The sequence below is a fragment of the Zingiber officinale genome, chromosome 4A, assembly GCF_018446385.1.
Source record: "Zingiber officinale cultivar Zhangliang chromosome 4A, Zo_v1.1, whole genome shotgun sequence".
In the NCBI taxonomy this organism is placed as follows: domain Eukaryota; kingdom Viridiplantae; phylum Streptophyta; class Magnoliopsida; order Zingiberales; family Zingiberaceae; genus Zingiber; species Zingiber officinale.
In genome coordinates, this window is record NC_055992.1 from 140,867,674 (window position 1) to 140,883,429 (window position 15,756).

General features: G+C 36.3%; 1 protein-coding gene across 2 annotated transcripts; it reads left to right on the top strand.

Moving 5' to 3' along the window:
* Window positions 1-1,747: 1,747 nt before the first annotated feature.
* LOC121971503 lies at window positions 1,748-13,758 on the top strand. 2 transcript variants are annotated; one of them, XM_042522806.1, is made up of 11 exons: window positions 1,748-1,916; window positions 2,704-2,818; window positions 3,171-3,356; window positions 3,444-3,555; window positions 3,643-3,676; window positions 5,726-5,757; window positions 5,876-5,910; window positions 5,988-6,140; window positions 6,846-9,364; window positions 13,272-13,298; window positions 13,380-13,758. In XM_042522806.1, exons 2-11 carry the CDS (start codon window positions 2,748-2,750, stop codon window positions 13,445-13,447), a joined length of 3,237 nt encoding a protein of 1,078 aa, XP_042378740.1. In that variant the 5' UTR covers window positions 1,748-1,916; window positions 2,704-2,747; the 3' UTR covers window positions 13,448-13,758. The 2 variants fall into 2 exon arrangements, with proteins under 2 accessions (XP_042378740.1, XP_042378741.1); XM_042522807.1 differs by having other exon boundaries at window positions 13,383-13,758.
* Window positions 13,759-15,756: the final 1,998 nt, after the last annotated feature.

The following is a 15,756-nucleotide window of genomic DNA, read 5'->3' on the forward strand; positions in this document are numbered from 1 at the left end:
GTAGACGTATTCATTTAAATCATAATAAAATAGGAAATTATCTTTTTCTTTTTGTGAGTGTGTATTAAGTTCTATGTTCATTAGATTTAAAGTAGGTTGGTTATTTTCCTGACTGTCTTCTTGGGAAGTTGAGGTTTTATAATTATGAAATCTTACTATTGATTTACCATGTCTATCTTTATAGATTATGGATTCTCTTGGTTGTAGTGTTTGTGGGGTAATATTTAGATCTAAGTTAAGATTCCAGTCTAATCCAGCAAGTAAGTCAGATGAAAAGTCTTTGGGTTTTATGAAATAAATTCCCCTTGTTGTGAGAGTTTCTATTATATTATTAATTTGTACTTTAAAACTGTTATTTATGCTAGTCATTGTTTTTCCAAGAAAGATTATGTCTATTTGAATATTATGTTTCTGAAAATCACCATATCCCCTGGCTTGAACAAAAATTTTAATATGGTCAATAAAGTCTGGAATGGTCATATTAAAATTAGGACAAAAATACGTAATTCCTAGATTACTATTCATATCTACTTCTATAAGTCCAATAACCGCTTTGTCATTGTCAGAGAATCTTGAGTCATATAGTACTAAGAAAACTTTAGCTCCTATGCTTTTTCGAGTAAGTCCTCTGAGGCCAAACACTATAAGTCCTAGGTGAATATAGTTATGTTTTCTTTGTAAGAGTAGTCTAGCAGATTCTTCATTCATAAGGTTAAATCTTTCTTCTCCCCCATCGGGTAGGTGTAATGGTTGGGTTCTATGATGTCTATACAGTGAAGTGGAAAAAGATAACAATCCCTGATGATATAATCGTTTTGGGTTTAGTGTATTTAATTGTTCATTAGAGAAGGTGTCTAAGTTTTGGTCAATATCTATAAGTTCTTCTAATTGATAGGTAGCCTGAGTGCTTGTAGATTTTCTGGATATCATGGAGAGATTTGTTTGAGGTCTTAGTGTATGTGAGGTGCCAGAAAAACTTTCAACTTGTGTCTTTGTTTGTAGAGCCATTAGTAGGTGAATCTTGTATTTTTAAGAATTTATATGTAGTAGGTGGGTGTTTAGTAATTGTTTTTCCTAGGGAAAGTTTACTAAGATTCTTTTCGGACCAGTTTATGAACAAACTTCAATTTTCTAATTCTCATTACGAGGAAGCTCTAGACTATTCCCAACAATTTGCTAAATCTAAAGACATAGGCTATAGCAATTCTGCTTTAGTAAGCCAAGGCGACCAAATCCTAGTACAACAGAATAACACGATCATAGCCTTACTTACTTCTTTGCATTATAGGGTTACAGTTTTAGAAAATCAAATTCTTACTTTAGAAAATCATATACATAAAAATACTCATACACAAGATCTAAAGTAAACATTAGAAAATATAAATATATATATATATATATATATATATATATAAATCGTTTTAAAATTTTTGCCCAATTTATTATCATTTAATTATGGTTCATTTTTTTCTTTGTTTCACGTTTGCTTTTTGTTCATACGGTGGCCCCCACGCGTTTGCGTATGGAGGCCACCCATAGCATAATTATGCGGCACATATTATTCTAAAAAGCTCAAATCAACCGACTAATGTGTCCGTCACGATAACGGTTGCTTTCGCGTGACGCCGACGTGTCGGCGATGGCGAGGATGCCCGTTACCTTGGGCCAGAGAAGAGCAGAGGAGAGCGACTTGATGTCAGTGGCATTATCGTAAAAATTACCAAGGCGGTGGCTTATAAAACACATCTCTGGGAGAAATGAGGCGATCGTACTTTTTGTTGTTGGTTCCGCTCAACGCTCCACTCTCTCACGATTCACAGCAGTGCGCGGTCGTCTTGTTAGGGTTTTCTGCTTCTGGATCTGGTGCCCACGCTCCTCTCGTACTCCCGATTGCGCTGTGCTTCGCCCATTATTAGGTGAAGCTTCCGTCTTTGGGCAATGTGTTGCAGATCTCGGGTTTTGTGTTTTTTTTTTTTTATTTGGGGCGTGGACCAAGGATTTGGCCTGAGTTAGATGCATGGTGCATTTTCGGTCTGGATGCTATAGCTTGAGCTGTCTGTTTAAGCGTTTTGAGTTTGATTTGTTTTGCCGTGAGAGAAATATTGGACTGTGTTATCGCTGGATTTGAGAATTCCTGCCAGTGAATCTCGTTTCTCGGTGTACATCTTCCGTGCTCGGCCTTGAATTTTTTGTGCTTTAGATCGTTGATTTTGATCTGGGAAGTTTAGTGGATCTGGTTGGAAGATTGACATTTGTTATTTGTTTCATGAACTATATTGTTTTTGCAACTCTAGGACGACGGCTTAGTCAATTTGGGTACAATTTCGATTTTGTGTTTCATTCTTTTGTATTTTAACCCTGCAGTTGCTGCTATGTATTTTCCTGCAGGATTTGCATGTAAGAAGTGAATTAATTTTCAAATGTTTTAGCTGCCATTTTTCAACTTCTTTTGTAGTTTGTTAAGAATGAAGATGCGGAACTACTGTGAAAATTCTTCATTTGCAGATTTATTGCACTGATAGTGTTTAGCCTTAGTTTCTTATACATTATAGAAATCTTAACAAGTTTATTGTTTCTCGGAATTAGTTTTTGTTATATCAAGTTGAATAAAAGGAATGAACTACAGCACTATATAAGTCTTTCTGTTGTGAACTTCAACTGATTCCTTGGAAGTCTTATGAACTGAGATGTTGTTTCCTTCAGAACTTTAAAGTACCAGGAACGATTGCTCTTTCAGTAACAAAAGAATGGAAGGGGAGATAGGCGCAGATTCAATTCTAGATTATGCACTTTTTAACATATCATCAAAAGAGAACAGGTATAGATTGATCATACGAAGTATCTACTGCATTTATCTTCAGCATCTTCTACTTTTTCATCTTCATCACTTTTCTTGAGGTTGTAATTTGGCATTTCTCATTAATAAAATTGCTTATAGCCAATGTAATTTGGCATTTTTTAATACCAAAATCATCAATCAACTTAGATTTAAGGGAGAAACACTAAGTCAACTGAATAAAAGAAGTGAGATAGTTTCAACTGTCTGAAGGATTTGAAAATATGGTTTTAAAGCTAGACTAAGCACTGACCTATGCATTTGAAGTTTTCTTTTTTGACTATGACTTCATATTTCAACATGTTTTTCTGTGTTTTTTTTTCATTTATGGCAGGTATGAGGTTCTCATTTGCAAAGAGGGTAAATTTGAAAACTTAGCATGTGGTCCTCTGGACCAGTTAGCTGTGCATTTAGCACAAGTGAAGCAATGCCAATCAAACCCATCTCGCAATAACTTTAAGTTGGAATTGGCTAATACCTTCGAAATCTCATCTTGGTTTACCAAATCAACTTTGGCAAGGTACTTTTAGTGATAGAAGGTTCTATTGATGAGCATTATTATCATGTCAGTGATTACGATTACACTGATCATCAAATTTTTATTTAGTTTTTTAGGTATTGTTAGCTCCCCCGATGTGGTAAGAACCACCACTGCAGTTGCAAATGAGATGTCCCAGTTGGAAGATACCAGAAGGTTTCATCTCTCTATTTATGATAAGGTATGAACTGCTTGCTTGCAAATGAGGAAAAATCTTATTCCATTATTCTTTTGGCTAATGCATTGAGGCATATTCCTATTTATTCAGCAAAATCCAGATCACGCTGGAGACGCTACAGCAGGTATGTACACTTACTTGGTAGTTATCATGCCTATTAAACTTAAACTAAGATTGTGGGATGTTAAATGGATTCAGGTAACCATGCCACTTATTTTAATTGTTTCAAACTTGAATCTGTTTGTGTCCATACCTCAATGTGTTTTACAGTTTTCTGTATTACTACTTTGTTTATGTGAATTTATTATACACAATCTCAGTAAATTTGATAAAAAAAATATTTTCCTGGTTTACAGACTTTTTTAGTTAAATTATACTTTGATCAAAATTAGATTTGAGGGGGTCGTGTGGGGGCGCCTGGGGTCCGCGTATGACCTTTTGCCACTATAATTAGATTTGAGGGATTGTGGAATGATAAAATTGCCTTTCCTTTTCTATTTCTGAATCATTTTGTTGATGCCTAATTAATATCCATGAACTACCCATACTATGCATACAATAGCATCCTTGGAAGATATGCACAAATAATTATGTCATATCAATTGATTCGACCCATATGGAGAACTTATAGGCAAAATATTAATCGATATTTTCATATCTGTTGGGGAACTATACAAAATATGATGAAAACTTACTGTGTTATGTATGGATGAAACCGCTTATGGCCTTTTTTGAAGCTAAATTTTACTTTCAAAAACCTCTAGGAAAGAAAATTACATACATTCGGTGCTGAAATGCTGTTTGTTGGAGGCAACTCTAATCTGCATTTCTTACTCTATATTATATTGTTTTTTGTCTGTTAGGAAATGTAAATGTATAACAGCCATTTAGTTTGTTGTTGCTCTGAATTTGTTGCATGCAATAGCAGTTTGTTTGAGTAGACAGCCTCCATATTTCTGCTAAATAAAATTCATCCTTTTAGGATGGTATACCAGAGAGCACAATAGTTTTATGGATGAAGCTTTAGAATTTCTGTGGTTGCAACACTTTCCGTACTACATTCCATTAATCTTGTCTTTAGAACACTCTAGAAGATTGGTTAAGCATTTTTTAAAACATTTTTTAAGCATTCCATGTGACTGTGTTGTTGGTAGACAATTTCTATAGGTGTAGGCCTCCCGAAAGGTAACTGAGCCTGTAAACTGATAAGGTTTCCTTGGGCCTGGATGATCATGACATTCAGTTTATTAATTTTCTTGTTCAAAGTTGAACAATGTCAATACTATGACCGGTTTCAATTGTTCTATTTTACACTTTATTTGTTAGTGAGGCAACTATCTTCCAAATGACAATTTCTGTTCTTGTTTATGCAAATAGTTTGTTGGTGAGCTTAACCATTTTAGGGTGTACATCGAGATTTAAGGCCAACACAAGATTGTGCAACACAGTTCAAAATTTGGGAAAAATTTATGGCTTATTTTGAAATCTTAAAGTTTTAAGTTTCTATAATTCTACTATATTTTTAGGAGTCATTTTAAATTTATAAAATATTTGTTATATTTTGGAGATAAGTTAGGCTCTCAGATTATGAATTTATAAAGGGGATAGGATCTCATGTAATGATTCATTTTTTGTAGTATAATAATATTTTGAATTCTCTTAGGCGAGTGTTCTTATTTTTGCGGTGCCATTTTACATAAAGGGGAGTCTTGTCGCAACGATGAAGTTAATGCCGTGTGACCACATGTTTGAGTTGCAGAAATAGTCTCCTGTAATGCAGGGTAAGGTTGTGCAATAAACTCAATGTTGTGAGACCTTTTCTCGGGATCTGCATCCGCGGGAGCTTCGTGCACGGGGCTACCCTTTTTTAAGGGGTCCTTGGCATTATGGTAAAGTTTTGTTGTGTGACTTTGTGGTCACGGGTATGAGTTGTGGGAACATTCTCTTGCAATGTGGGATAAGACTACGTGACTCAATGTGGTCCGACTCTTCGATTGGAGCTTTGTGCACCGTACTGTTTTTTTTTTTAATCCATTTTGCATGCTGCATCATTATGTTTTTACAAAGATAAATTAGAAAGGTCAACTATGTTGTAAGTGCTGCTTTGCTTTATTTTCCTGCAGTCTAGCATTACCTTTATGTCACCTAAAATTCTGGTTCCCTCCATTGACAGGCAGCCACTTTGAAGGTGTTGGCCTAACAAATGTAAATTATTGCTTTACTCTTCTATGTTTTCTGCAGAGTCATTTCTGATTTTATTCTCTTAAGTTTCTAGTTTTAGATGTAATTAAATTGGTGTTTGTCATTCTTTAACTTTCTGCAGACAAAAGTTGAGGCTGGGGCATCTGATGCTACAAAGTTAGTTTTTTTTTTTCCATCTTCATCGCCATATATTTCAAAACAAGCTTCACTCACTGAATAAGATGACACCACAGGAATGAATTGCTGCGTGCAATAGAGTTGAGGATTGTTGTACTCAAAGAAGAGTTAGTGGCATCTTTTAGCCAAGCTGCTGGTGCCACTTTGTCAGTGAAACAGTTATCTGATCTAGCAAAATTTTCACAGCACTTTCAAGTGAGAGATTTGAGGTAGCTTCTCAAAGATGGATTACATAAATTTAATGATATTCACTAGGAAAAAAACTTGTGTATCTTGGCTTTTGAGATCATTATTATTATCATTTTAATACCTATTAATTATGGAGAATTTTATTATAAGCTTATATTCTGTCTGGTGATAAATTTCTCTTTTATATTGCTATTTAAATGCTGCAGAACTCTGCAGAAATCTATAAGCTTAAAGGTCTTCTTAATTCTTCATTCATATGCATAAGTTTTCTGTTTATACTTCTCAGAGGTGCACTGAGGTGAAAGTTCTGTTCTTAGGCATGAGTTGCAACTGACGCTTATGGTTTACTACAACAAATGACGATCATCACTAAGGAAATATAACCTTAACAGTAAAACAAATCATGGCCAATTTTCATCCATGAAATGTCTAAGCTCGTTCCTGGTCACTCAGTTTCATGCTAGTCTTTTCTAGGAACCTTAGTTTAAAAATAAAAAAAACTTAAGTGGCTCAAAATTTCTATACATGTCAGGAATTCATGGATGATATTTCATTTTTGTCTTCTAGTTGATTCAAGCAGCAGTTCTGTTAGGTCAATGCGTTCCGCCTGATTTTCTCTTTCATTGTCAATGTCTTTAATTTTTACTTCAGTTTTCATGCAACCAAATAATGTACCATTATTACTCTGTGGGTTTATAGATGAGTTTGTTTCTTTTTCATGTTAGGGATCCTTTATCAAAGTACTTATCATTGATTTCAGAAGACCAATTGGCTGAATCCTCAGTTAAAGAAGAATGCTCTGATGGTTCAAAGAATAATCCCGAGGATATTATTGAAGGAATATATACCTTGAGTGCAGCGATTGGTAAACCAAAATCTTCTACTGAGGGCATCTCTCCTGCAAAAATTGCACAAGCTGAGCGGAAGAGTTCGACAGAAAGTGATAATTCCTCCGAGTCTACTGATGAAGATCAGACATTCAATGAAAGAAGCCGACCTGTTGTTAGGTCTGCAACCCCTAGAAGAGCTGCCTCTCCTATGAGACGAGTACAAATCGGAAGGTCTGGATCTCACAGATCTACAGCCCTGACTATCAAGAGCCTCAGTTACTTTTCCACCAGGGAGAAAATTCCAACCAGCAAGGATACTGATGAAAACAACAGTGGAGATGAACAAACCGATCAGCCTGTGAAGAAATCTGATAAGACAGTAAGAAGGATGAGTGTCCAAGAGGCAATTAGCCTCTTTGAAAACAAACAAAAAGATAACAATTTGGATGGTCAGAAAAGGAGAGCTTCAGGAGACAACTCTCTGATCAACAACAAAACTGTATTGAGAAAATGGAATTCTGGTTTGACCGATTCTCTGAATCATTACCAAGAAAATGCTTCTGACCCTTTATCTCAAAGCAGTTGTTCTTTACATGTGGAAGAAGACAATAAGATGACTCCTGCGAAGACTGAGTCTTGTATATCTCCAGGCAATTTGAATACTGCTTCTGAAACTGCTCAGATTGCTGCATCACCTGAGGTAGAGATAGTGGCAATTTCAAAGGATGGTCCTGTGGATTCATTATCATCCGAGACTGGCAAAATTGATGATGGGGATACTGCCTCAGCTGAGTGGAGTAAGCAGAAGGAAGCAGAGCTCAACCAAATGCTAACTAAGATGGAGAGGAAACTGGGGAATTACAGTAATCCCAATACTGGTTCTGGTGGGTCCCTGTCTATCTCCAACAAACAGAGAGGAGGATTTTATAGTCAGTATAAGGCAAAACGGGATGAGAAACTTCGAGCAGACAATGGCAACAAACATCCTGTGATGGAAAAAAAACTTAGGGTCTTACAGGAAACCTTGAAACCGAGCAAAGCAGAGCCGGCCTTTAAATCTGGGGTCACTGCTAAAAGGTTGGATAATTTGGTTAGGTCTCAAAGACCTCAGAGAAATTCTCCTCCACCAGTGTTACAAAAAACAGAAGTTTCAAAGTCAGTAGTATCCAAAAAAGCTTCAGTAAAACCATCATCTTTGCCAATTACACGTGCTTCATGGTCATCTGGCTCATTGCCAAAGAGAAGTGGAGCACAGCCTGTTAAAATTTCTTCTAAAGTGTCCTGTGATACTACTCCTAGCCGTCCGAGATCCCAGCCTGTTCGTCCAACTCCACCTAGCCCCAAAATTGAAAAACCATTGCATCAGCCAAGAGATAAGCCAGAAGCCAAGGCTGAAGTTAAACGAATTGCCAGAGGTCAAGGGGAAAAGAAACAGAAAACACCAGTAAATACCAATATTACTGTGAAAAACAAAAATCCAACTGCTTCTCCAGATGAATCTGCTTCATCAGTGGCAAAACCAAGCTTCTATGACAAGGTGACGAAGAAAGGCAGTGTTGTTCCTTTAGAAGTCAAACCTGCCAGAAAATTTTCTGGGACTGGGCATGTGGCTGATCGTGGTTTAACCAAGTCTAGAATTATCGAGTCTGATGCTTCATCAAAGAGAAGTGACAATTCCATTCAAGTTGAAGAAAAGGAGCAGACACCTGAGACAATGAATAAGGTACTGGAGGCTGATCTTGCTGAACAAGCAAATGATGTTCATGCAAATTTAGTAACTTCACTAGATAATTGTTTAAATCTTGAAAAAACAGAAACTGTGGATCAAAGTTTAGCTGACGTCGATAATGCCAACCATAACTCTATAGAACCTCTTGTTGCTGAGATTCAACCTGATGAGGATATAAGCATTTCATCAGTTGCATGGGTGGAACTAGAACGTGATGTTCCCACTGCATGTGACACTGGATTGTCCAATGCCTCAATCTCCAATGTTCTTGAACCACCACTCATATCAAGTCCTCGTGTTCGACATTCATTATCTCAAATGCTTCAGGCTGATAGTAATGAACCAGATGCCATTGAGTGGGGAAATGCTGAAAACCCTCCTGCATTGATCTACCACAGGGATGCTCCCAAGGGATTGAAGAGGCTCTTGAAGTTTGCTCATAAAAGCAAGGGAGAGGCAAATGTGACTGGTTGGGCTAGCCCATCAATCAATTCAGAAGGAGAGGATGATGTAGAAGATCCAAAATCTGCTTACAAAAATAACTTTGATATGTCCAGAAGAACTTCCCTTCACGAGAAGAGCTACAGTCAGCTAAAAGCTATGGTGAACGAAAGTTTGCATGATCACAACTCAAACAAGAGGGCAGGGGCAGGCGATTATCTAGGAGTTCATGATGTATTGCCAGGTATATAAAGAATATCATTGTTTTTGTTCATGCTGTGCTCTTGTACTTTTACTTTGCTAATTCTAGTCTGTTCCTTACATTTATATTAAAAATTGGGTTATGCTGAGCATATGCATTCTTGGACATATCAGTATATCACCACCATGCATATTCCTCATACACATGATTTTGAAAATGCTTAAATATTCAATTAAACTACCAGTTCAAACCATCATAATGCATTTAAAATTATGCTAAGCTGAAAGAAGAAAGAAGATTATCTGTTAGTTCTCTTTATTGTAACCCAAGTATAATAAATTTATAAAAATCAGAAGTGAGGAGTCTTGAGGTTTAATGAATGTTCATTTGATGTTTTAGAATGAAGGCAGCTTTATCCTTCAAAAGAAGATGTGTGGTATTTAGTCGAAAAGTAGGCTGCTATTCAGTTATTTCGACCAAGGAGATACTCAGATCCGTAATAAAAAATGACAAATATTACACTTCAAATGAAGAGAGAGATAGAAGTGTAATATTGGAAACTTTAGCAATTGCTTACTATTAGAAACTTTAGATCTCCTATAGTGTAGCTCCTTAGCATTTTATTGTTTACTATATTGTAGGCGTAAACTAATTTTTTATAAGTACTTTTTATAATTACTCTCTCCAAATAAATATATATAAAGAGTAGAGTCTTAGTCTCATGCCGAAATGGTACCCTGCACATTCAAATGTGCTGATATTTACTAAAAACTTTTTAAATCACATATAGTTCCTTCTACTTAGGTTGTTTACCTTTAAATATAAAACTATAACTAGAAAGTTAATTTAATTAAAATTGTAGTACAAATTATTACAATATAATGAATGACTCTAGTAATAATTATTATTTACAATGTAAAGACAGAATATATAAAATTTAAGTTTAACAATATTAGACATATTGAGACAATTGTTAATATAGGAGATGAGACCTTTAAGTATTTAGGATCTTTTTTGCAAAATGCAGGAATTGAGAGAGATGTTTTATATATAATACAAGTAAGATGATTGAAATAGAAAAAGCATCAGGTGTTTTATGTGATCATAAAGTATCTCTAAAACTTAAAAGATAAGTTTTACAAAATGACGGTTAGACCTGCTATGTTATATGGAGTTGAAGGTTGGGTTATGACTAAAGCACATGAGCAGAAGATGAGAGTTGCGGAGATAAGGTGGATGTGTGGACATATAAGGATGGACAGGATAAGAAATGAAAACATTAGAGAGAAAGTCGGAGTTGCATCTATCGAGTGAAAACTCCGAGAGACATGTTTAAGATGATATGGACATGTACTTAGACAATCAATAAATGCTCTAGTTAAGCGATGTGAAATTATGATAAATATACACATCAAATGAGGAAGAGGTTAATCAAAAAAAGATTTGGTTAGCAACAATAAAACAAGATAAAATTTATTTAAATATAGATGATGATACAGTAAGAGATAGAGCCAAATAGTGTAGAAGAATTTATATAACCGATCCCACTTAGTGGGATAAGGCTTGTTATTGTTGTTATTACCAAAATAGGTATTGGGTATTTGATGGAGGCATAGGTTCTTGTAGCATTTGAGTTTCATTAATCTCATAATATTTCAAGACCAAAATTATTTAATTGTCCCAAGGCATCCACTTTGGGATTGCTTTCTTCACGTGCTCATAAATGCGGCATTTACATACAACTAGTTGAATATGGATTAGCACAGTTAAACTTAGAATAGACATAGGTACAAGATACAGATATATTTTGGTTTCTCTAATTTCAATATTATTGTACATCTCTCTATATACTTTGCATTTTCATTGTGATGTTTCGAGTACATGTATTTTTAAAATATTGATCTGTTATGATGCTAGATTTGATCTCGCTAGACCCCTCTATCCAGATGAATATGAAAAAAAAAGTGGGCCTTTAACCTCTTTGAATATTTTACATGAGCCACTTTTACTCATAGCAGTCACCCTTAAGCTTATTTGAATATTTCAACATGGCCCCTTTTAATGATTTAAGTAGCAAATCTGCTGCTAACAGATCATTAGAACAATAAAGAAGTGTGGTGATAATTAGATTGAACTTGCTACATAATAAAATAATTTCTATATGGTTTATCCTTTTGTGAAACATGAGACTCTAGGTTATATATTGTATCTTGATTATCATAATAAAGCTTCTTCAGCTCTACAATATGTTTTCTATTATGTGATGCTTAACCCAAATGAACTATTATGTTGCTAAGCCCATCACTTTGTATTTTGCATCTGCACTCAATCTTACCACCACTGCCTACTCCTTTGTCAAGAAATAAGATTACCTCTAAGAGAACACAATAGTCAAATACAGATCGCCCATGTATAGGATTACTTGCCTAATTTTAATTAGAGTATCCCACAACCAAAAGATAACCTCAGTCACAAATTAAGACACTTTTTCCTGAAGCACTTTCAAGACCTCGGTCACAAATTACACATTTTTTCCTGAAGCACTTTTAGGTAATGTTTTAACTACCTAATAGGCATGACATGGGTAGTATAGAATTTGACTAATCACATTAGCCACAAACGAAATGTTGTGTGCGAGTTTAATTTTCCTGTCAACCTTATGTCCCCCTATCATGGTACTAATCCCTCATAAGTCTACCTCATCGAGGATGATTAATAGATACTCGCACTTTGAGATATAAATACCTTCTTCTGAATGAGCAATTTATATACCAAGGAAGTTCTTGAGGTTAATGTACTAATCCCTTGTATGCCTACTTCATCAAGCATGGTTAATACGACTTGCTCTTTGAGATATAGATGCCTTGTTCTGAATGAGGAATCTTTATTACTAAGGAAGTACTTGAGGTTACCCATGTCAGATATTCTTTCAATCTTACAATCTTGATGGATTCATTATTTATGATGATGATATCAATTACATTTGCAATAAGAAGAATACGCCTTCAAGACTATGAGATGAGGTAGAACACTGTGATTTATAGTCATGCCATACGGTAGAAGAGCTAAGTTCAATTTTCAAAACTAAGCTCTCGGAAATTATTTTATTGTGTACAAAGAGTTCTTTAGCTTACACATTGACTTGTCTTCCCATGAGCAATAAACATTCGTTAGGTTACATATTACACTAGTCTTTCCCCAAGTAACAATCCTTGAAGTTTACTCCATATAGGCCTCCTTTGGAAGATCACCAATGTGACAGATTATTGATCTACTAAGGTTAATAATTAAGCAATGAATTCAGTAGAAACTCAGGGATATAAAATATGGAAGGGAAATATAATGAGTGACAAGGAAACATCTTGGATGCCTTGATGAGTGAGATTTATCAGCTATCATAACATCGGTATACAATTAACTGATGAGTAAGATCCATTGGCTATCATAACATTGATACAATGAATTGGTAATCCCCTTTTACCTATAGGACGAGTATGGAAAATTGCAAATGGATCCTTAATCCCCTTACACATTACACATGGGGGCCCCTTTACCCACAATCGCCACAAATCAAAATTAAATTGAGATTGACATCAGTTAACTTTATTCATTGTGTATTTAACTTAATCAGTGAATGGAAGCATTATCAACAGAAGAAACCCTACATTGTATTCAAGAAGTACTAACCCATGGCATTTTCCTATGGAGAGACCTTCGAGTGTGAAAACGTAGAGAACCTAGTTTTATATGCATTTTGGAGTTGACCTAGTTGCTTATATTTGATTTATCTGGATAGTAGATGGTAATGCCTTGAACTAGTTCGTTGTTAATTATGTCGGTTAATTAGTCCTGTTAAAACCTACATAATCTCTTCATATAACTTTAACAAATTTCTTTTCGAATTCTTCTGCTGCTCAAACCAACACTAAAAACGCTCGTCTGTCTTCAGGTTCATCAGCAGCAACATCAACCAAAGGTAAGATTTAACGCAAGATCAATAATTCCGACAATTTTACTCGTGCTCATCCCAATACTTCCTTCTATTTGTTACTTTTAGCAGCTAGGTCATTCTTCTCTCTCTCAACATTTAGGAGCAGCAAATCAAATGAGACGAAGCCCCGATAGTCTCCGACAATATATACAAGCTCCGCTCGCTGAGCAGTAAGTTTCTTCCAAAATGCTGCTAGTTGTAGAATGACCATTATGAGTTTGACAAAATGCAGGCCCGTCCACGGGGGTGTTCGATAGTTTGGAGAATTGTTCTACTACCTCTGTGGTTTTTCTTTCTTTTTCTTTTTCGGTGCAGATTTTCATGAGAATAATAGCTTGATCAATGTTGTTGAAATTGATGTAGTCTGTATATGGTTTGTTGCGGCTATGTGCCCTTTTGCTATAAGTTTATGATGAGAGGACACACCAGAATAGAGTTCTTTTTATTGTGTGCTTGAAATTTCATTGCAAAGAACAGGCGTAGATCGTGTGGAGTAAATCTCATCAGGATAACTTGATGCCGGAAAGAAGCTAGAATGGTTCATTTCACTAGCGTACAATCAAATCAGTATATCTGTTCTTGTGGTCTGAGTTGCAACACAGTTAAAAGAATCGTATACAATTGTGGTTTAATTACTTAGATTAAAGTTATGAGGGAAAGAAGATAAGAGAAAATGTAAAAGTAACTAGGCAATTTTGAGTCTTTTTTTTTTTCAGTTGTGTTTGTAATTTCGGTTTATGGAATCAGACCCTTGGGTAAAGCATGATAAAAAGAGGTTTTGAAAGTGCGTAGGGTGGAAGGAAAAAGTGGCCATCGGAAGCATTTTCTGAAGGGTGCATTCGGGTCTTAAAAGTTTTGAAGGATGCATCATATTTTCATTTCATATTTTATTCAAGGAGGCATTTCCTTCTCAAAATATCTTTTTTATTAAAAAATATAACAATATATAATAAATAAGTTCAAGCGTGATTCGTCATACGGCGACGAAATTGGGTCACCTGGTCACTTGGCTTGGCTGCTTGGTCGCTTTGGCCGTGAGACTAGGTCGCTTGGCTAGGCAGACAAGCCCTATGGTCCTGAGGCCCGGGGCGGTCGCTAGGATTGGTTGCTCAGCTACGACCACTTGGACGTGTGGCAGCAGGACTTTGTCGCTCGACTAGGGTTGCCTAGTTGTGCGACCGCGGGGTGTGGTCGCTTAGCCAGGGCCGCCTGGACTTGGATTGTGGGGCTTGGTTGCACGACCTCCCTGGCCACTCCGTCTAGTCGCGTGGCTCAGCTGTACAATCGTTTGGCCTAGTCGCATGGCCGCAAGGCTTGGCCGTCTAGCTGAGCAACCACGGGGCCTGACCACCTGATCGAGTGGCCGCTGGGCCTGGCCGTCTGGTCAAGCGACCACGAGGCCTAGCCTCACTGCCCTAGTTGTGCGGCGATCCTAGTTTTTAATCAAAGGTGTTGGGAGAATTTGCTTCGACAATGTTTTTCAGTTTCACTTCTGATGCCATCTGATTTGAAATCGGTGAAAGTTCAACCATCGGGAGTTAATTTTAGAGTTGACCATTAAAAACCTTGAAGGAAAAAGATCTCAAAGAGTTCATCTGGAAGATCATAAGGTGGAGGAGGAAGAAAGATAGTAAGCTAAGTCAGCCACTTTGACATTTAAGTTAGTGGGGTAGAGAAAAATATGAAAGATGGACAGTAGAAAAATACGAGATGCGTGCAAAATAAAAGATGTACATACGTTTGTAAGGTGAGATCCTTTTATAAAATCTTTGTAATCCCCGCATTAATTAAATATTATATTAAATAAAAGATATATCAAATCCATGTACTTTGCTACATTGTACAGTCCAACATTCATATGTTACTTCTATCTTATATTTATGTAAAGATATAATTCCACGTGCCTCTGACAATTCATGTACAACATTAATTATGGGATGAGCTCTTGAGTCGAAAGGTCCATTGGGCTTTCTAGGCTTGACCTAAATAATGAGATAATAGGTTAGTAAAAAGAGGGCTTAATCTCTTATCATGGGTCGATGGGCCTACTTACACGCCTGCCCATCTTATAAGAAGTTAGAGGATACTGAGCCATGGGAGTGATAGATCCAACCGGGATAATGTAGGGGGAGCAGAGAGTATATATATATATATTACAAAATGACCCCACTTGTTGAATTTATTATTTTCAATGGATTAGCATTTACTTTAAATAATATTTAAAAATTACAAAAAAAAAAACTCTCACCGGAGGTGGGGCCCTATGTACCAATCCTATCTTGACCATCCTAGGGCTGGCTCTAGTAAGGGAATAAAGCCTTGTGTGTGATCTGATTGAGACAATGTAGGGAGCAGAGTCCTATGGGATTAAGATTGTTCGATCGGATGGTGGTCTGTGATGTCCCGATTAGCCATTCACTCTGGTTGACCTACCTTAGACATT

Excerpts from the sequence above, each read along its gene's own strand:
- LOC121971503 (XM_042522806.1), top strand. The coding sequence starts at position 2,748 with ATGGAAGGGGAGATAGGCGCAGATTCAATTCTAGATTATGCACTTTTT. Across the intron at positions 2,819-3,170 it reads ATATCATCAAAAGAGAACAG|GTATGAGGTTCTCATTTGCA; the intron begins GTATAGATTGAT and ends CATTTATGGCAG. Across the intron at positions 3,677-5,725 it reads CGCTGGAGACGCTACAGCAG|GCAGCCACTTTGAAGGTGTT; the intron begins GTATGTACACTT and ends CTCCATTGACAG.